The sequence below is a fragment of the Misgurnus anguillicaudatus genome, chromosome 5, assembly GCF_027580225.2.
Source record: "Misgurnus anguillicaudatus chromosome 5, ASM2758022v2, whole genome shotgun sequence".
In the NCBI taxonomy this organism is placed as follows: Eukaryota; Metazoa; Chordata; class Actinopteri; order Cypriniformes; family Cobitidae; genus Misgurnus; species Misgurnus anguillicaudatus.
In genome coordinates this window covers 40,047,311-40,068,128 of record NC_073341.2, presented here as the reverse complement: position 1 = coordinate 40,068,128, position 20,818 = coordinate 40,047,311, and the positions used below count along the sequence as shown (strand labels likewise).

Below are 20,818 nucleotides of genomic sequence, written 5' to 3'. Positions count from 1 at the left end.
CAAAACATTTTGTATCTCGCCCCGCTACCAAGTAGGGTGTGAGGTTTGGTGACCCCATCAAGTAGCTTTGTGTGGTAAAGTGTGAGACAATATGAGAGTTTCAAACATACTTGTCACTTTTTGGGGAGGTTATCCTACTGTCACACCATAACATGATAGTTGTCTTTCACCTGCTGGGCTTGGCAGCGGGGGCTCGTGCCTCACGATTTTCTACCCTTAACACTGAAGAGAATTTCGGACTCCTGAACATTGTTCATACCAGATTGCATGTTGTAAATGTTTGCTCCTTACTGTTGTCTTACTACTAGTAGATAATAATGCGATATGATAATGCTAAAGTTTGTTTGCTAATGCTATTGATAAAGTTTTTTATAACTTTATACATACAAATAGAATAAATAATTTACATGATAATTCAAATGCCAAGACAAATGATTTTAGCAAACAAGGCTTCATTACGTCTTAACTTTTTCAAAATGTTTCGAAAATCTGATGGTTCACCACTAGGGGGAGTTAATCACAAATGTGACTAAGGCTACGTTTACACGGAAACAATCGGAAGAGAAAACGCAAAAGTGGCGCTGCGTTATCACTTTTTATTCAGCATTTATATGAGCGTTTTGAGGGGAAATCTGCGTGCATATGGTGAAGCAAAAGTGTGTGACATTCAATGTAGTATCCACTCCAGGCGGCTAGGTGGCAATGTGAAGCACTGACACACAACAACTCCAATCCGCACGCCTCGGTACAACTTTCTTTCTTGTTGTCCTATGTCTCGTCTAAAGTCGTCTGGTTTGCCTCCACCGAATTGGCGCATCAACAGTTTGATAGAGGTAATTAATGCACCTTATCTGATCAGTAATACTAGCTGTGAATATTTCGCAAAACTGCTGGAAAGACTCTTGTATATTTATCAGTGCTGCTATGGCAAATTGAAGGTCCGACGTATGAAAATAGAAATAATCTGACATCCGTTTGTTGCTATTTTCCTGAACTGATGCCTGTGACGTAAACGCGTACACGACGAGAGCCACCGTGAGCAGACTTTTGCGTTTTTACCCTTTAGACGGGACCGCGATGGTAGATCTTTTTAAGATTTCAACTCTGGAGGGTGGGTTCACTTTTTTGCGTTTTTAAGCCCCCAAAAACGCAATCAGCGTTTAAACGAAAGGCACATCCGCTAAAATATTTTTACATTTTCACCCTCGAGCCTTCACTTGTAAACAGGCCCTAATATGATTAGGTGAACTCGGGTCAGTTTGATTATGCAAGTTCATAAAACATTAATTCTTCAGACTGATAACGCTATCATTTTGCCTACTATATAGACAGATTTAACAAACATGTGCATAATTAAAAGGAGAGTTAACGTTGGAGTATAAATTATCTGTTTGCCGCAAATAAAAAAATTAAATACACTTTTATTTAAATTGCACCTATTTCATTGCTAAAAAACGATGATTTTTGTGTATTGGGTATAATACAATGTGTTCGCATGGTTTATGGTTAAAAAAACGTACATTTTTGTAGCTCCAGATTTCCAGTCTTCCTGAAATGCATTGATTTTGTACAAAACTCATTGATTTTAAAAGCTCTGTGTCCCTGATTGGCCCTAATCTGTACGTTGTGATTGGCCTGAATACCATGTTTGAAAAATTAGAAAAGCATTGAAATGCTTTAATACTTCCATCACTATAAACAACATATGTTTCACTTTTTTTCTGGGGAAAAAAACATCACTCTCTCTGCTATCTGCATCGAGATAAAAATTTGAATATACTGTTACAAATCGTATAGTCATTCAGTTATTGCAAACTTTGCTAAATGCATAAACAAGCAACATTTCAATCACTATCATTACCAACCCCAATTAGATCCAAAACGGGTTTTATAGCATGGTGTTCCAGGAGAACATTACATAACATATCTTACACATTCTTATAAGAAAAATTAGTTTTCCAGAAACTAAAAACACTTATATAAAACACTTCTGTGCTTTAAAGAACACAGAAACCAATACAACGATCTGAGAAATTCGTAAGTTTCGTAACAGGTCAAAATATAACCAACCAGACTGTGCAGGACTAAAGATTGCATTTCAGGGGTAAAGCAAACACTTTGATTAATGACTTATTGAAATCATACAACCAAATCAGGAACCTAAACCTTTCCACAAAAACCAAAGATTATTTGCTGACCACGTATGACTGTAATGCAAGAACTATAGCAAACCTTCATGAAGTACAGGCCACTTGACACGTATCTGAGCTGCTTCTGACACTGATGATGGTATTAAAACCACCTTGTTGATTGGTAACATTCATCCATCTTCAACACCCTCACAGTCCAACCAAAATCCAGTCTAAGCGAACGCTTGCCAGGTCCGGTAATTAGCCTGTAAGAATAGCACCTATTGAATCCACAGCTTCTAAAAGTGTGCTTTACAGAGACATCCTGCACCATAATTCATCACCGGAGAGGACAGACAGACAGAAACTCGTCCTCGCAAGCACACACACCCAGCATGTGGCACTGAAACCATATCTCATTGGTCTGTCTACACCTTCTCCATCCTTTCTGGCTCAGAACGCATCTCTTCTAAAATAAACCCTTTGCTTTACTTGTCCTAACACAGTCAAGTAAAGAGCGCAGTCCAGAAGTCACGCACATCTGAGAATTTACACTCTCACCATCACCTTGCATGAAGATTAAACATAATGCTTGTTGTGCATTGCAATGGTGCGTTGCTTAAAATGTTGCTAAAGATGATTTTTAAACCCTGTTTTGAGCAAAGCAATGTCTAAAACAGGCCATTGCATCCAAAATCACGTAGTGTGGCAATACTGAATTAAATGCGATCAATATGTATTTGTGCGTGTGCTGTCTGCATACTACATCTGCCATGTTTTCATTGTCATATGACCCATACTGTATGTTTGATCACACTTGACAATATAACAACAACATAATTTACTCAGGTGTTGTTAAACAAGAAAAATTTAACCAATAAGTATAAATGTTTTGGCATATGAGAAATAGGGGGATAATGGTTTGCAATAACTGAATGTTTTTAATACTTCAAAAAGTTATGCATAGTCAAGTAAGTTTTAGGTCAATTTAGATAGAGAGTGATGGTTTCTTTTTCCAGAAAGAATGTGAAACATGTATGTTGTTACATAATTTTTAGTTTTTACAGTTTTTTACAGATGCTAGGACACATTTCTCAATACAAAGGTCACTCAAAACTCTTCACACAGTTCTCCTAACCAACTTTCAGCTTGGCAAAGCAGTTCATTTCACATTCAAAATGCACTACAACTACCAAAACACTTTATTCAGGTCTCAAATCAACTCATTCTTCCAGAATACTAGCAAAGGTTGACAGCCGACAAACACACTTTGTCACCCACAAAACAATGACCTAAAAAACACTAACAACATGTAGCATTATACAATGTTTTCTTGTGTAAAACAAGGACACATCTCTGTTTATAATTCACTGTAATATGTTACTGGAATGAATCAGACATAATGCAGAATTCGTCAATATTTTATGTAGTTTATTTTTGTCCACAATAGTAATGGTAATCTACTCGGCTGTGGACAGCTGTGGCTGGTCCAATTGTCCAATAGCATTTAATTTTAAGATTTAAAATATATTTCATAAAAATATTACTGTTGAAATGTAGTACATTTCTGTCTTATTCAGTTTTGTATTATGTTATTGTTTTGAACAAGTTATATTATGGCCAAAGCAATGATCATTGATCCTCAGTTTAGCCCACATAGACTTCTGTTGTGCTCACTGTGTGAAGAGTTTTGCAAAAGTGACCTAGTATTGAGAAATGTGTCCTAGCGTCTGTAAAAAACTGTAAATACGTTTTATTATTATTCAAAATGGTTTTACAAACTTGAAGTCTGTAAAGTCCAATATTAAATGTGTTGTCAGTTTGTGACAATGTTATATTAACTACCCAGCCAAATTTGAATGAAAAAAGCTCAAAGTAAATAAGTCAAAATCTTGAAAAAACAGGCAGGATTCTCTACTTTCAAACGATGGGGGTGTGTCTGCTTTCAGCACTCAAACCACGCCCACTTGCGGGAAAGATGCCGTCTCTCTCAACTTTCAAATACTGCTAAAACCTCAATGTATGCTCGTGTTTGAATTAGGGGCGGAGCCATGCCCAGTGGCTCCAGTGTGTCATCGAGCCACAGTTTTAGCCCCGCCCAAATAATCCTGAACACGGAAATGTGAAAACTTTTTTAAGGTGTTCTCCACAATTCAGTTCTACCGTATTTTCCGGACTATAAGTCACACTTTTTCATAGTTTGACTGGTCCTGCGACTTCTAGTCAGATGTGACTTATATGTCAAAATTATTTCATGTGAACCAAGAGAAACCATTACCGTCTACAGCCGCGAGAGTCTGCTCTATGCTGCTCCTGTATTTATGTAATTTAATGGATTCAGTGATGTGGAATGACTTCGGGACCTTTTTGAACTTGATTTGGCTTGACGTGTTAATTTAGCCTATTCAGCCTCCAGGTATGTTCTGTATGCTATTGTGTATCGTGTAAATAACTGTTTATGTTACGTTAACATGTACAGACACCTATTCAGCCTGCTGTTCTGTGTGCAATTGTTTAGTTGAATAACTTTCCAGATTAAATGTCTGTTCCTCAGCTTGGATTTTGTGAAATCATTTTCTAAATAAATGCGGCGTATAGTCCACTGCGACTTATATATGTTTTTTCCTCTTCAAAACACATTTCTGACTGATGCAACTTATGCTCTAGAGCAACTTATAGTCCAGCAAATACAGTACATAGTTTAGTCTTTGTAACGTGTTTCAGCAATACATTTCCAAAATTTATAAAGTATTTGTATACAATTCTCTGAAATGACTTTACACAGACTTTAAGACATTGTTGTATCACATAAGGTATATAATAGCATCATCTAGCAAGCTATAGCATATTGCATTTTTCTTCAATATCTTGCAGCCCAATTTTCCAGTCTTTTTTTTATTTAGTGGCTCCAGTGGTAGTATGGCAAAAATGATACAAATATTTTGCAAACTTTTCCATACTGAAGTTTTGGACATTTGGACTAACTTCGGATACAAATTTAAACCCACACTCAAAGAAAGGATGTGGTCATTTTAACACATTGTTTTGTCTTAAACTATTTAACACATTACGTGTCATATTGTGCCTATTTTGATATTTGAGTGTAGGAAGGAAGACATTTTCAAACAAAGGTTTTTTGCATTTAAAAAAGTATATTTATTGCCGTACCCTTTTAAAATCCACCCTACATTTGGATGTTTCTTAAATATCTGTGCTAAACCATATGCAATGCCATTCTTAAACGTTTAGGTGAGCAAAGTCATTTAAAATCTGCAGAAGTTAACAGTATTTGATGATCTTCAAAAGCAAATCTCTTTAAGCACTATGGCGGTATGACTTACAATAAAAATGCGTGTACACATACCACATGGGTCAAAGACACCACATGGACATAGTGTAGAAATTGATACGTAACGTGATTAAAGTTAATCCATTTTACCACAGCAGGTGGAAAGATCCCAGTATGGCTGTAACACCATTTACACCATCGAGAAAGAAAATCACCCTAAAAGACTTTTTGTGATTTTAACCCTGTATTAGCATTCCTCTGATGATAAAGTAAGATTATCTCATTGTCTGTTCATTTGCGAGTTAGATTCGTTTCCCTTCTAATTTGCGAATCGCATTCAACACCAGTGAAGATCACAGATAAGTAGCACTTTGCATGTGACGCATATTTTGGAAATACTGTTTCGGCCGTAGCAGCGGGTGTTGAGTGACTGTCTGTCCGCACACAACTGTAATTCCATTCCCACAGGCCTTTTGGGAAATGTAAAGAAGACATTGGCACCCGTAACGTTGTCTGTGTGTCTAAACATGACTGTGACAGGATTTTAATATGACCGATTGACCCAAAAAATCACATCTTTGTGGTTTTGAAAATTTCAGACCGTATTTGGAAAGCCTGTCATTAACACACTTAACACGGTGACACAGTTAATTTATAGGGAATGCTCAAACATTATCACATCAAGCAGTGGTTCCCAACCTTTTTAGCCCTAAGTACCCCCACAGCCCTATCAGTAAGGCTCAAGTACCCCTTCATCGAAACTAAACCAAAGTTGTGTTTTAAAGACAAATAATTAGTAATTTTAATTAATTAATTAATTTTAAATACTAAAGTAAAAAGCACTGACTGATGAAGCATGTTTATTTCAACAAACCACTACCATTGTGATCAGTGTTTGCATTTTATCAGCTCATTTGCATTTTAAAAGACACACCCAAAAACAGCACATTTTGCTCAGGCCTACAAAATGGCAATTTTGACATGCTATAATTAATTATCTGTAAGGTGTTTTGAGATAAAACTTCACATATGGACTCTGGGAACGCCAAAGACTTATTTTACAAATTAAAAAAATTCATCATATGACCCCTTTAAGGACCAGATTTACTAACAGCTTGCGCAAACCATCATTTTGACGTTAAATAACGACTGAACTTACTAAAGACACGCAATAGATATTTAGCTCTGAAAAGGTGTTATTTTTGCGACCTTATTGCATATGCATTTGTTAAAAGTTTTCCTACGTTAACATTAATGCGAGGAGAGTATTACATTTTGCCAGAGGAACATACTTTAAAATAAATATTTAGTTTGCCAAGCCATGCTATGTTTAATTTGCTGGAGAAAAGAGGAGGAGAAGTCACGAGGAGAAGTAAAATCCGGTATTTCAAAACTTATTTTACCCTTCATCTTTCGTCCTCCGGTTCATAGTGTACTTTTACTTAGCTGGAATTTCACACTCCGCAGTCCGCATTTTCATTGCGATGTCCTGCGAGGTCTCTTATTTTTGACCCTGTACTAATTTGCGCTGCTCTTAGTAGATTGCAGTGGTCATTAGAGAAATGTGCTTATGTCATTATTGTGCCTGTGTATTTTATTTGCGCCTTTGTAGTAAATCACACGCAAATTTTCAACTCCGGCGCTTATTTGGAATTGAGCTCTCACGTCCTTTTTAGTAAATGCCCTAAATTTACTAAAATCTCAATTTAAGTCACTGATAATTAAAGTGTGCAAATAAGTTAAATTATTCTGTTCAAATATAAAGAGAAACAAAATGTGTTAAGGCATTCTCTATAAATACAAAAAAACATCATACGGGACAAAAACAATGCAAAAGTTTTTTTTGCATAATTTGAAAATGCAACGGCAGCGGGAATGAATATTATAACATTATTTAAACATTAATTATAGTTAATAAACTTTGTGTCTTTAGAAACTATTCAGGTTCATTAAAAATAGTCAGATCGTTCTTGAGTTGGACATCGCTATTGCGTTTTGGATCATGCAGCGCATTTACTCTTGACGGCTAATTATATTAATGATAAGATTAAAATTACAAAGTTGTTCTTTTTACAATGCTTTCCTCACAAAAATCAATCGTGGGTCAATGACTGGACAAACGAAAGACATTTTTATTAAAAGTAAATGAGATCAAAGCAAAATGTAAATCTTTTCGCGTACCCCCTGGAAACTATTCACGTACCCCCTGGGGTACGCGTACCCCCGGTTGGGAATCACTGACATCAAGCATGAGAGATGTTTCAAATATCTGCAGTAAGCATAAGTCATGTTAACCTCTTTCAATACACCTGTTTCAGTCTGCCGCCATGTTGATTTCAAACCGAGGCTGTGAGGGATGCGTGCGCTTTAAACTAGAGCTGTCACAATGATTAAATAATCATCTCATCACAATTGTTTGACATCATCGTGATGATTTCAGATCACCGCAATGATTGCACATCTCTTTAAAAAACACAAGGGGGAGCTGCAGCGCTTGTATAAACAGCATTGTAAAGCCATATAGCCATTGAATACAGTGGAAAAAACTTAAAGAAATGCTGCAAAACTTTGATAAGCAGTATGAACTGCCAGGTAAAACAAACATTTCCAAAAGTGCAATTCCAAATTTAGGGAAGTGAAGGATTCTATACTTACAGTGGTGGCTGGTGACTTCTTTTTTTGAAGCGCACGATGCAAAGTTCGTCACAACATGTATGTAGCTTGTCATGTGGCTCGTGTGTGCCAGATACTCGCACAATCTCATGCGTAATCAGTTTACTGTTAAGGGAGTGTCTTGCGTGTATTTAGGGAACGTGAGCGTCTCTTATCATAAACGGTTTGACGTGTCTCCAGCAGGCACTTATCTTGACAAAACACGTGATGCACACAGGATCCCCCCACACGCATGACACACACTTTGGAAAAGGTAACCACACATGTGACAATCCGAACACTTATTATGAATTAGCGAATCCTCGGAAGTGCTTTTACGAGCCGCCACTGTATACTTAAGAATTTGTAAGGAATTGATTTTTTTTTATGCAGCCACTACAGACATGTGGTCCAGTACCAATATGACTTTAGTAGGATCATGTGTGAAAATTATTTCATGAACAAACAAAAAAATGATCAAGTAAATGTCAAAGCAATAAAACAGACAATTAATCATCATAACGTCACAATTTATTAGACAATTAACCGCCAGCCAATTTCATAATTGTGAAAGCCCAACTTTAAACCTATTGTTTTGTATCAAGATGCTGGTCATTCAGCCATCAAAATACTTAATTTTACAAATCTTCACAGGAGAAAAAATGTAAAAATCATGAATTGTTAAATTGAGAAGGGACATATGACGTAGGTTTAAAGTGCATGCTCTCGATGTCAATCCCTCACAGCCTTGTTTTGGAATCAATATGGTGCCAGACTGAATAAAGCGTACAGTATGGACTACAAACTTTGAACTATAAGCTTAAGTTGTGCTATGCTCGCGGATTATGCCGAGTGTCTTTCATGAAAGCACTGCTGAATGAAGATAAGAATAGAATCTGATGGTGCTGTGCATGTATGCTAAAGATGCCAACTATTGATCGAGCTGATAAACTGTACTTGGAGAGAGAGAGAGTTTATTCATGTACAAGCTCATATGTGACCTACCTATATATCCCTACTACAAGTCCCAGTGTGTTTCATTACTACGGTGCATTTTAAAAAGACTAAAACTACTCTAAATGTGTCTAATAACTTTGGTATATACATATATTTAATAATGCTTCAATCTTAGCATGTGCATATGCAAAACTGAATGTGCAAGAGAACATGCATGTGTTTACATGGATAACATACCTGATGACATGCATCGGGGTGGAGTCAGACCCAAAAAACTTTCCCAGAGTGTGAGCCTCTTCCATATAAAGCATTAGAGGAGCGCTCCGTTCAAAGCCTTTGACAGAACAGAAGTTCTCACTCGTAAAGTTCGGCATTGGCTTTGGCTGCAGCGCTGGTGCTACTGCTGATTCTCTGCGTGTCCTGCACAGCTGCAGAAAGGTGAGAGAAGGGCAGAGAGAGAGAGAACGAGTGAGAGACCTTATTATACAGCTAAAGACAGCCATTGATAAAGTGGGATCCTATGCATTACTCTGCATGCTTCTGGAAAACACATGTTTGCAATTTTAAGTGTTTACTGCATGCAACTAACATTCACTTTTTTGGGCTCATGCGGTGATTTGCAAAGAATTGTATTTTTCTAAAGGTCTCCCGGATATGCGCCTATGGAATTATATAGAAAATAGTAAAGAGAATCTCAATTGTGAAACTTTTGGAATAATGTTGGAAGGTTCAATTGCATTGGTTGTGTGCAAGATATTTAGTAGAAATGTATGTTTTATTTTTTATGTAATTTTTTATGCAACGTTATCTCTATGTAATTTAAGCTGTTAGTTAAATATGGTAGAAAAATCATGAAACGTTTTTACACACAAGTGTGATCTTTCTAATGCAACAAACAAAAAGCAATATAGCATAACGTTACATCATTTAATCGTTTTTGATTTCCAATTACAAAAACAAGATAATCGAGGTAAAAACAATTGTTGTGTGATTAAAATTTTAAATTGCATGCTGCTGGAACGATGTCTTTTTAAGGCACCACTACTTTGACATGTGTAGCCTATTGCAACACTTACTTAACAAAAATTTTAAATAAATACATGTTTCTCTGAGAAATCGTATTAAACAATCTGGATTATGATTTTTACCCAAAGAATTGGGATTATGATTTTGTCATAATCGGGCAGCCCTAAAGTAAGAAAGAAAGAATGTAAAGTATTTGTCACAGTATTTGCACTAATTGTAGTATTTGTTTATGATATGGTCTTAACATGTAAACATGCTTTGCATGTTTGCGTATCAGAATACAGAAGCACAGCAGGTGTAGAATGATCAGGAATGCATGTAGTAAGTGTTTGGGAGATGAGAGAGTATGTGCTGATTGTAAGTGATGACAGAAACCGTGTAAAAGATTTAAGAGCAAACACATAAACAGGCTCTGTGGCTCACATAAACTCACACGGCAGTGTTATATAAAATAATTCCATTCATATCCATTACTTTGTACCTTTATATAAAATGTTTGGCATTGATTATGTACTTGATGTTATATATGAGGTGCAATTTTTCACAATACAGCACAGTCTCGAGTACCTTATTGCTTTTCTGAAACAGCTGCCACACAATACAAATATAAAAGCAAAAACAATATGGATCAACAGAACTTTGAAAGTCTTTCTACCGCTGGAAAAAAATAGTTCCTGACTGATTTTGAACAGTAACAGAATGTTTTTGGGCTGCACGGTTTTGACATAAAGCATAATTGCAGACTATCCCCCTATGTATTGTTATTGCGGTTATTCTTGCCGATAAATAGATTTTATGTTTTGTAACTTTCTGCGAAGCAGCTGCATGGTATATTAAACATCCAAAACTAAATAATATAATGTAAATAACAAATAATTATGGGAGGTATGTTCTTAGTAAAAAAAATCAAAAATAAATGGCTAAAGGAAACGTCAACTTATCCATTTTAAAATCTCTGATTCACCACTGTATTTGGTGCCGAAACACACAGAAATAAGCACAAATGGACAGCTGTAATTGAGGCTTTTGGCGATTATGTAGTTGTTTATTAATACGTTTTTCGATTAATTGTGCAGCACTACAATTTTTCACATACGTTTGCATTGATAAGGGTGCTGTGCAGTAAAACATTGGGCTGCGCCCAAATACCCACAATTGCGGTCTTGGCCACTCATTGTTGTGATTATTAAAAATTAAATATTTGAAAATGTATGTTTTACCTGGCAGTTCATACTGCTTATCAAAGTTTTGCAGCATTACTTTAAATGCAGTTTTTTTTCCACTGTATTGAATGGCTTTGCAATGTATCGCGTTACGCTTTCAGTTAAGGAGCGCCATCTGATAGTGTCTCCTTTATACAGGCGCTGCTGCTCCCCCTTGTGTTTTTTGAGAGAGGTGCAATCATTGCAGTGATCTGAAATCATCGCGATAAGGTCAAACAATCGCGGTGAGACGATTATTTAATCATTGTGACAGCCCTATTTACAGGTGTAAATAACTGCACTGTAGATACATTTTTTTTAATATTTAAGTTGAGCAAATTTACATTTCAGTGTTTATTTTATTTAAATAAAACTTAAATAAAAGTATATATTTTAAGTAGCCTAACTAAAAAAGAATATGTTTTGGTGCAAATTGCTGCCACTACCTGGAACCCACTATGGTTTGTATGTGATTTTGGGACAGTAACTCTAAGAGTGTTGAGAATATTGTTTTAATTTTCCAGTATAGTGAGATGATTGAACTGGGCTCAGTGGAGGAGGGCAGGAGTCTGATAGATGAGCTGATGGAGTTAACATCTCAAAGCCTGTGCAAACTGGAGATTAAAGAGCATTTCAACATCATTAAAGAGATCGGCCGCGGCAAGTATGGCCGTGTGCTGCTGGTCACTCACCGCTGTAAGGGTAAGGTCATTGAAAACATGTAGACATGACTCACTTATAAACTCACATTTAATAAAACAATAGATATAGTACATTGTGCAATCTTCCTCCTTAAAACTGTATTTGCTTACACAATTTATAAACACCTTATATCGGAATATTTTAGACTATTACGTCTTATAATGAAAAGATATGACAAGTAATACAAAATGTTATGTTAACAGTTTTCATAGTAGACTTACATTGTTCTGTTACCTTATGTAAACTTTTAGGGGTGGTTTCCCAAACAGGGATTAGCTTAAACCAGTATTAGGCCTTAGTTTAATTAGGAAATATTTAACAAACATGCCTTACTAAAAACATTTGTGTGCATTTTGAGGGAAAACAAAGGGCACTGATGTATTTTAAGACATGTTAGTACAAGTTGTTATCAGTTTGGAAAGCTTACATTTATTTTAGTCTAGGACTAACAGTCTAATCCCTGTACGGGAAACCGCCCCACAAGGCTTTAATTTTTACAAACATAAAATATACAAAAAATACTACAGGTGTGGATCTCGAGACAAAAACATGTCACTGATATATGTTAGAATTATCTTTTTAAATTAAAGCAGCTCAAACATGCATTTTAATCTAGGTTTAGGATAAACCATGTCCGGGAAACCGCCCCACAGTGTTTACTCACATTTTTAATACTAAGAACATATCCCGAACAATAATGGGAGACATTGGGAAGTAATTTTAAAATAAACATTTCGTCAAAATTTACTCGCCTTATGTGTGGGAATTTATCAATAAACCGGAAATGGATGTGGCACAAGACGCGAGGCTATCTGACTGAACACGGAACAATGCTCTCGCGGTACCGTGACGTCATACGCTAAACGGTCTGCGCAGCGCTGCATGAAGTCGAACACACCTACAGGAGGCTGTTTCTCTATCTATCCGAAGGCTGCAGCCTCCGTAGGTCGGATATCCAGGCTGGATACGTCATAAAGGCTGCCTTATTATAGAATATTAACAATTATAAAGTCGACTATTATTCTTAGTTAATCGTAAATTGTTGTAATATGCTTATATTTTGCGAATGTAATGCTCAGTGAACTTAAATAAACCTGGCTTGATGACCTATGCAGTCTCCATGTGCGACCTCCGCAGGCTGCAGACTTCGGATTGAGAAGCGGCACTAAAGTTTTGTTACCTTCTGACAGGAACGCCAATGGCTCTGAAAGTGTTGCCCAAAACATCAACCAAACTGCAAGGATTTCTGCGGGAATATTGCATCTCCCTCCAGCTGTCATGTCACCCCTGCATCGTGGGTCTGTTCGGCATCGCCTTCCAGTCAAACGAGCATTATGGGTTTGCTCAAGAGCTGGTCGTGGGTCGAGACCTGTTCGCCATCATTCAGCCACGGGTGAGTGCTGCTACGTCATCAATATTTACGAGCTCTAAATATAAAGTTTTTACACTTTCTGCATTTATTTTGCTTTTGAATGCTTTTTATAACACAAGTACTACGTTTTTTTTTATTTTTATAGTTTTTTATTATAAATTCCCAAATCATCATATAAATGTCAAGACATAAATGTGTAATGTTTCTAAAAAGTATTGTTAGAATAGGATACATAAAAACTTCGCCCAAGAAACAAAAATAAGTCTGTTATTTTATTGCAAAGGTGTTTAAATTGTAATATTTACTGTAGTAATTTCTGCTGCAGAGACAATATACAATTTAAAATCTCACAGGCACGCCAACACGGGCACCAAATCTTGAAACTTAGTCCAAGTGATCTGTCCTACATTCTCCATTACACAGCAGGCATGTTCACATGCTGTTCAGATTGAATAAGAAGCAGATATGAGTGATGTTCACATGTCCTCCTCGAAAATCTTGGAGGGTGTAATGTGTGAGTAAAAGACCGGGTCAGCTGCTTTACTCTGTCAGCAAATGTGTTCCTGTCACTTCAACAAATCCACTGAAACTCTAAGCCAGACATAATGTAACCTGGAAAGATTTAAGTGGACACAATGGTCATGTTATGTGAACATTCTGTCATAACATATTACCAATATAGATAACATCTCGGGTTACGTATGTAACCCTTATTCCCTGAGAAGGGAATGAGACGCTGCGTCTCCCCTGCAATACTTCCTACTTCCCTGTTACGTATTCTTTCGCATATTTTAGCTGGTAAGAGCATTTTTCAGGTTGCCTATTATACCTTCTGGCTCCCATGTCACCCCACCATTGGTTGAATTTAATATACACATTCAGACGCACTCACGCCTGGAGGTGTTCCCATAGCTCCACTACAGCGACGCAGTTCAAGTTCCCTCGAACTTACATTAACATGCCATTTACAGTTTTTTTACAGATGCTAGGACACATTTCTCAATACTAGGTCACTTTTGCAAAACTCTTCACACAGTGAGCACAACAGAAGTCTATGTGGGCTAAACTGAGGATCAATTATCATTGTTTTGGCACAAAATACATTCAATGACTACATCTCTAAAATTTCATGAATTCTTATTTTTTTACTCAGACACAACAACTGCCAAAACTCTTTATACATACAGGCCAATTTGCACATGCTTAAATACTATTTTCAAAACTGTTAAACTTATGTTCAAAACAATTTGCTAAATTTCTACAGTAATATTTTAATGAAATATATTTAAAATCTTAAAATTAAATTCTATAAAAACTATTGGACAATTGGGCCAGCCACAGCTGTCCACAGCCGAGTAGATTAGCATTACTATTGTATCTATCTGTATCAGTGGATGGTGTGTATGAAAATTCTTGTATTTTGAATTACTCAGTGCAAAAAAATTAAAATAAACGACATAACATATTGAAGAATTCTGTCTGATTCATTCCAGTAACATATATTGCAGTGAATTATAAACAGAGATGTGTCCTTGTTTTACACAAGAAAACATTGTATAATGCTACATGTTGTTAGTGTTTTTAGGTCATTGTTTTGTGGGTGACAAAGTGTGTTTGTCGGCGTTAACCTTTGCTAGTGTTCTGGAAGAATGACTTGATTTGAGACCTGAATAAAGTGTTTTGGTAGTTGTAGTGCATTTCGAATGTGAAATGAACTGCTTTGCCAAGCTGAAAGTTGTTTAGGAGAACTGTGTGAAGCGTTCTGCAAAAGTCACCTAAGTATTGAGAAAAGTGTCCTAGCGTCTATAAAAAAAACTGTAAAGCCATTAACTTTATTATTTCACTTGTCATGTCTTAATATTTAAGTAATGAATCATTAAAACTTATATATATATATATTGTCTTTCACAAGGTGGGCATCTCAGAATGTGCAGTCAAACGCTGTGCTGTTCAGATCTCCAGCGCTCTCGAGTTTATCCACCAGCGTGGCCTGGTGCACCGCGACATCAAACCCGAGAACGTGCTGCTGCTGGACAACCACTGCCGTCAAGTTAAGCTGGCCGATTTTGGCCTTACCCAGAGACGTGGAACCCTCATCCACTATATATCGGGCACGTTGCCGTATATGGCCCCGGAGCTGTGCGCAATGGTCCTGGAGGAAGGTCAGACGGAGGTAAAGGCTCCTCCACTCAGCGTGCAGCCCAGTTTAGACACGTGGGCGTTTGGCGTTCTGCTGTTTTGTATTCTCACTGGGTTCTTTCCTTGGGAGCGCTGCGACGACAGCGACGATTTCTACGAGGAATTCGCCGACTGGCGCCGGGAGCCCAACACGGCCCCCGTGCCATCTCAGTGGAAAAGGTTCACGCCTGTATGCATGGAGATGTTTAAAAGGATGTTGGCGTTGGATGCCAAGGAAAGGTGCTCGGTAGGTGAGGTCAAAGGTTACGTGGGTAAGGATTGGGTGCGAGCGAAGGACATCAATGGATGGGTCGGGGACAATGGTGAACAGTGATGGAGTCATGTGACTTTTGGAAATCCAAAACTTGGGAATAAGATTTTTAGGACCTTTGTAAAGGAACATTTTTATTATCGATACATAACCTTTTTTAGACAAATATACAGATGTGATTATATTGATTATGTGTGTACATTGTGTTAGTGCTTTGAAAGGACTTTTACTAAGCCATTTATGACCTTTTCCCACAATCCCAGTCATTCATCATTCGTCTACATTCAGAAAATAGCACTACAACCTTCTCTGTTGAACATTTGATAATCTCCTGGCATCTGTTGCACTTGATGAGGTATTGATAGATCTGGTGTTTGTTTGAGTCCTGCTCCAGAGAAACTGTCCCAGTAGGGTGTCTTCACTGGAGGTCAGGGGGTAATTTGGCTCCTTTTCCTTTGCTGCATATTTAGAGAGTTACACTTACAATGTTATGTTACCATGATCCCTCTAGTGCGGCCCACACACGTTCTCATCAAAGGTCTTAAATCCCATAATGCAGCCCAACCTGATCTCATGGGAATTTGTACATATTTTACGAGTTGGCTAATTCAGATGAATTCATTCAACGTGAATCAATTAAAAATACGATTATTCGAAAAAAACAATAATGATGCCCTAATCCTAACATCATCACACTGGCGAAAGCAAATCGTACAAAAATGTACGAATTTGGTGATACAAATTAGCAACCTTGTAAAAAATTTACAAATTGCCGTGAAATTGTGTTGTGCAGCCAGATGCCCATATTACGGCTTAACACATTTTTAATGCACATTGTGGTCATAACTGATGGTCTTTATCAGCAAATTGAAGCAAGGCTGTTGATAAAATGCATTTTTATTTAAGTGCATCCCTTTAGTGGTCCAATAAGATATTAGGACAAACCCACACTTTTAAGCTATCAAATATAATGGGATTCAATCACAGCATATTAAACTACAAAGTTTTCAGTGAAAAAAAGATTTTATAAAAGAATTTAATGAAAAGATGTAAAAAGCAGACTTAAAAAATATTTTTAAAAAGTAGTTCAATTTTAAATGATTACATTTTTTGTATGCATTTCACATTTTACACTTAGTGAACCTTGTTGACAATTGATTAAAGTATATGTATAAATATATAAAGTATATATTTACAGTTGAGGTCATACGTTTACCAGTTAACCCAGTTCAATAGTTTACATACACTGTAAAAATTCTTTGCTGCCTTAAGACAACTTCAACTTATTATTATTTATCTTGACTAGAGATGAGTTGTTATAACTACAGGTGAGTTGTTATAACTTACAAAATTAAGTTGACTTTTCTCAACTATATTTTATAAGTTGTGACAACTCATCTCTGTTGACATGACTTTTTTAAGGCAGCAAAGTATTTTTTACAGTGTACCCTTGATTCTTAATACTTTATGATGTTACCTGGTTGATCAACGGCTGTTTTTGTACTTTTTTTGTTCATGAGTGTCTAAGGGTGTCACGATTTGATTTTAAATTGAAATCGATCGAAATTAAGTTACAACCTCGAACTTCGAATTAAAAAATGGGATCGTCGATGCTGCCACGCCCCATGTCACGTCCGGTCGGCTTGCCAAGCGGGGAAAATAAACCTCTCAGAAGTGCCTTTAAAAACATCCATCCAGCGGAACGCGATTTATATTTTAAACACGAGGGATGTATTGTTACAACTCCTTGAAATGCATATTATAAACAGGATTACTACCTAGTGATCTGCCTTCGGACAGAGCGCAGCTCTCTGCACGTGCACAAGAGAGCCGCCAAGATGCAGCCGGTTATATTTTAAGCAAAAGGGATAGTTTGCTTCAGCTCGCATGAAACGCATAAAACTGAACAAATAGGTAAGGATTATTACTTTAGTTTATGTTTAGACTTTGGACAGATGAGAGAGCACGTGCACGTGAGACAGAGAGAAGCGCAGCTGCTTATGACGCACCGCTTTTATTTCAGATAATAGGAGTCCAAGACGCGCGCATTAAGTCTATCTGCGTGCAAGAAGGAATTCTCTCTCTACAAGCTCTCTCGCGTAAAGTAAAGCCCACAAATCCCCATGCGAGGAAAAGCATGCAATGTGCATGTTAATGTGAAACTATAATAATAATAAAGGCATATAATTTTTTGTCTTAAAAAAAATCTTTTAAAAATCGAGAATCGAATTGAATCGTGACATCAGAATCGAAAATGTAATCGAATCGAGGATTTGGAGAATCGTGACACCCCTATGAGTGTCTTTCTAGAGGTCTTCTTGGGTCCAAAGAAATGCACCCAACCCGAAATGACCAGAAACACTTTTTACCCGAACCCCACGTGGATAAATATATTTTTTATAGACCGTTTCATCAGGCGCACGTGCGGTGACGCGATAAGCGTCTGGTCCGAACTTTACTTCCGGTTTCTGTTTGTTTAATGGTCTGACTAGTTGCTGAAACTGAACTCTTAAACAAATACCTCGTCGAAAATAAGAAATGTTTTGGGTTCCTAGGTAATCTACGTGTTGTTTATTTTCCTTGTTATATAATATATATTATATATAAATAAACTACTTTAAAAGGACTTTGTTGTTATTTATTCTTTGCAGAGTTTACCGGAAGTTACGTGATGACCACGAAAGCCGTGTGTTTATGTTTGGCCCACTGCTCCATTTATTTTCATTTGTTATTTGACAATAAAACCAGGGTAAAATTCAATTCAATTTGATTTATATAGCAGTTTTCACAATTATGAATTGTTTCAAAGCAGCTTTACATGAATAGATGTAGGGGAAACACAGAAAAAATCGATGGATAATATAAGAAGCAGAATACAGCGGCTAAGAATAAACCGTACAAGCGAGCGTAGTAATAATGTAACATGTAAAGTGCTAAGTTAAGCCAATGTTGGCTGACTCTCCAGGGGATGAAATAACCCCCTAGGAGAAAAACCCTGTGGGAAAACTCCTAGAAGAAGAAAAACCCTTGAGAGAGATACATATATATTTATATATATAAACAGGATAGGGATTTGAAACGAGTAATCGGATTAAAGTGGTTCAGCCAATGTGCATTCAAAATTGATTGACAGGTCTGTCTCAACAAAAATTAACGTACCGCCAGCCACACAATGTCACAAGCGCTCACGTGAAATTGTTTAGGTGGTCTCGGGTCTTCAGCAAAAACACATTTATTTTATTTTATTTATTTGAGTCCTGATGCCGCTATTATTATACCCAACCCGTGTCTGAGGCACACATGAAACGTCTTTTATTTTACCTGATCCGTTAAACTTCCCACTGGTCTTCAGAGAAATCCTTCAGGTCCTGCACATTCAACATTTCAGACTATGTAAACTTATAAACTCAACTGTATTTTTGAAAAAATGTTGTGTATTATTTGATGGCAGACACCTCTCAGTTTAATATTTTGCTTTTTATTGTATTTACATTGACATTCAGACATTCTTAACTGCACCTCAAGTGTCCAATATACATCCTGGCACCACTGCAGACAGACAAACCATAACAATGCTGGTCTCGCTAGTAAACATGAAGATATGGCATCGGTTTCTGAAACTGAGACATGAACTGACTGAAGTGAAGTCATCACACATGTTGATTTGATAGTTGTTCTGATTGCAGTATCAGACGGATATTGATGAATACATAAATATGAGCTTCTAAATGGCCAATAAATGCCACCCGCTTTTCTAAAACAGCTGGATCATTATGGGGTTATATTAACTTGAGGTCATGGGTTTAATTCCCACTTAATTTACCCTTGTAAGCGTTTGCCAAATGCGTAAATGTAAATGTTGACAGGCTTGACAACTCATCTGTCATTGAAACTTTATGTTTACTGTGACACTAAAATATCCACCGCGGTGGCTGCTGTAATGTGAGTCAAACTAAATTTTAACAGCTCAAATTTATAGCACATAAATTAAAGTTAGAGATACACTTGCAAATCATAAACATATCATGAATACTTCATTTTTTTAGTGAAAATAACTTAAACATGTGCATATATTCAAACTTTAAGAATGGGTAAATCAACCTCTATAACTTAAAAGTCTTCCCATTTAGATAAGAGGATAAGCTGGTGAAGACAATGCTAAACTAAGTTGTAGTCATACATGCATCCAGCAATTCATTTGTTGCAATGTGGAAATATAAAAAACAATGTGTTTGGTTACCTACATGACAAATCTCATAAGTCTTTGAGGGACAATGTTGTCCATCTAACATCCACCTAAATGAAGGCCCCGTTTTCACTGCCAACACCTCATGCACTACTACAAGCTATAAATCTTTCTGGTGTTGTGGAAAATTACAGGAGTCCAATCTCACAGCCAGCAGTATCTTATAATACCAATCCACAGGCATGTTTGTGATGAAGGTTATTTTCTGCTCTCACAGGTTGTGTGCCCGGACGCGTGGAAACTTTGAGCAAAGCATGATATCAGATGTTATGTTGATAAGACATAGCATTTTACGAGTGTCACGCATCCAGGATATTATGCATGAAGGTTGTTTATGTGGCATCATTAGGTTTATAGACCACTGAATGTCATGAGAAGCTTTAAAATGATTTAAAGGCTGATATAGAGAAATCCATTTACACCTTTAGATCAAATGTATTTAGTGACAATGCTACAAGTTTACAGACTCATTTTTGGATTTACACATTTTTAAGGTTTACCTTATCTTTAAAAAGCTCTTCTGAAAGAATATTAAATAAATCCTTGATAAACCTCTCTGAACTTCAGGCATGTTCTCTGTCCTATTTAGAGATTCATCAGATCTTCAGAAAAACATGTTTGGTTTACACATACCACTTACAAATGAGTCCCACCGGGTAAAGGATGGCATCTGAACTTCAATGGCTTCAAAGAGACGTAACCAACGTAACATCAACACTCCTAGTTATAGTACAACGCAGCTGTTGGTTCATGTTTGCGTGTGTACGTGAGTACAGTAAATGTGGGCCTGTGTT

General features: G+C 36.8%; 1 protein-coding gene and 1 long non-coding RNA gene across 2 annotated transcripts in view; one reads left to right on the top strand and one right to left on the bottom strand.

Moving 5' to 3' along the window:
• LOC129413880 (uncharacterized) overlaps positions 1–12,860 on the bottom strand; it is a 130,850-nt gene extending 117,990 nt beyond the window's left edge. Inside the window, exons 1-2 of the long non-coding RNA XR_008634147.2 lie at positions 12,710–12,860; positions 9,265–9,455 (exon numbers count right to left, since the gene is read on the bottom strand). This is a non-coding gene — a long non-coding RNA (uncharacterized lncRNA). The remainder of the gene's footprint in view (positions 1–9,264; positions 9,456–12,709) is intronic.
• Positions 9,368–18,395, top strand: LOC129413877 (serine/threonine-protein kinase SBK1). Its single transcript, XM_055167683.2, has 4 exons — positions 9,368–9,465; positions 11,780–11,957; positions 13,148–13,350; positions 15,242–18,395. Exons 2-4 carry the CDS (start codon positions 11,789–11,791, stop codon positions 15,839–15,841), a joined length of 972 nt encoding a protein of 323 aa, XP_055023658.1. The 5' UTR covers positions 9,368–9,465; positions 11,780–11,788; the 3' UTR covers positions 15,842–18,395.
• The last annotated feature ends 2,423 nt before the right edge of the window (positions 18,396–20,818 follow it).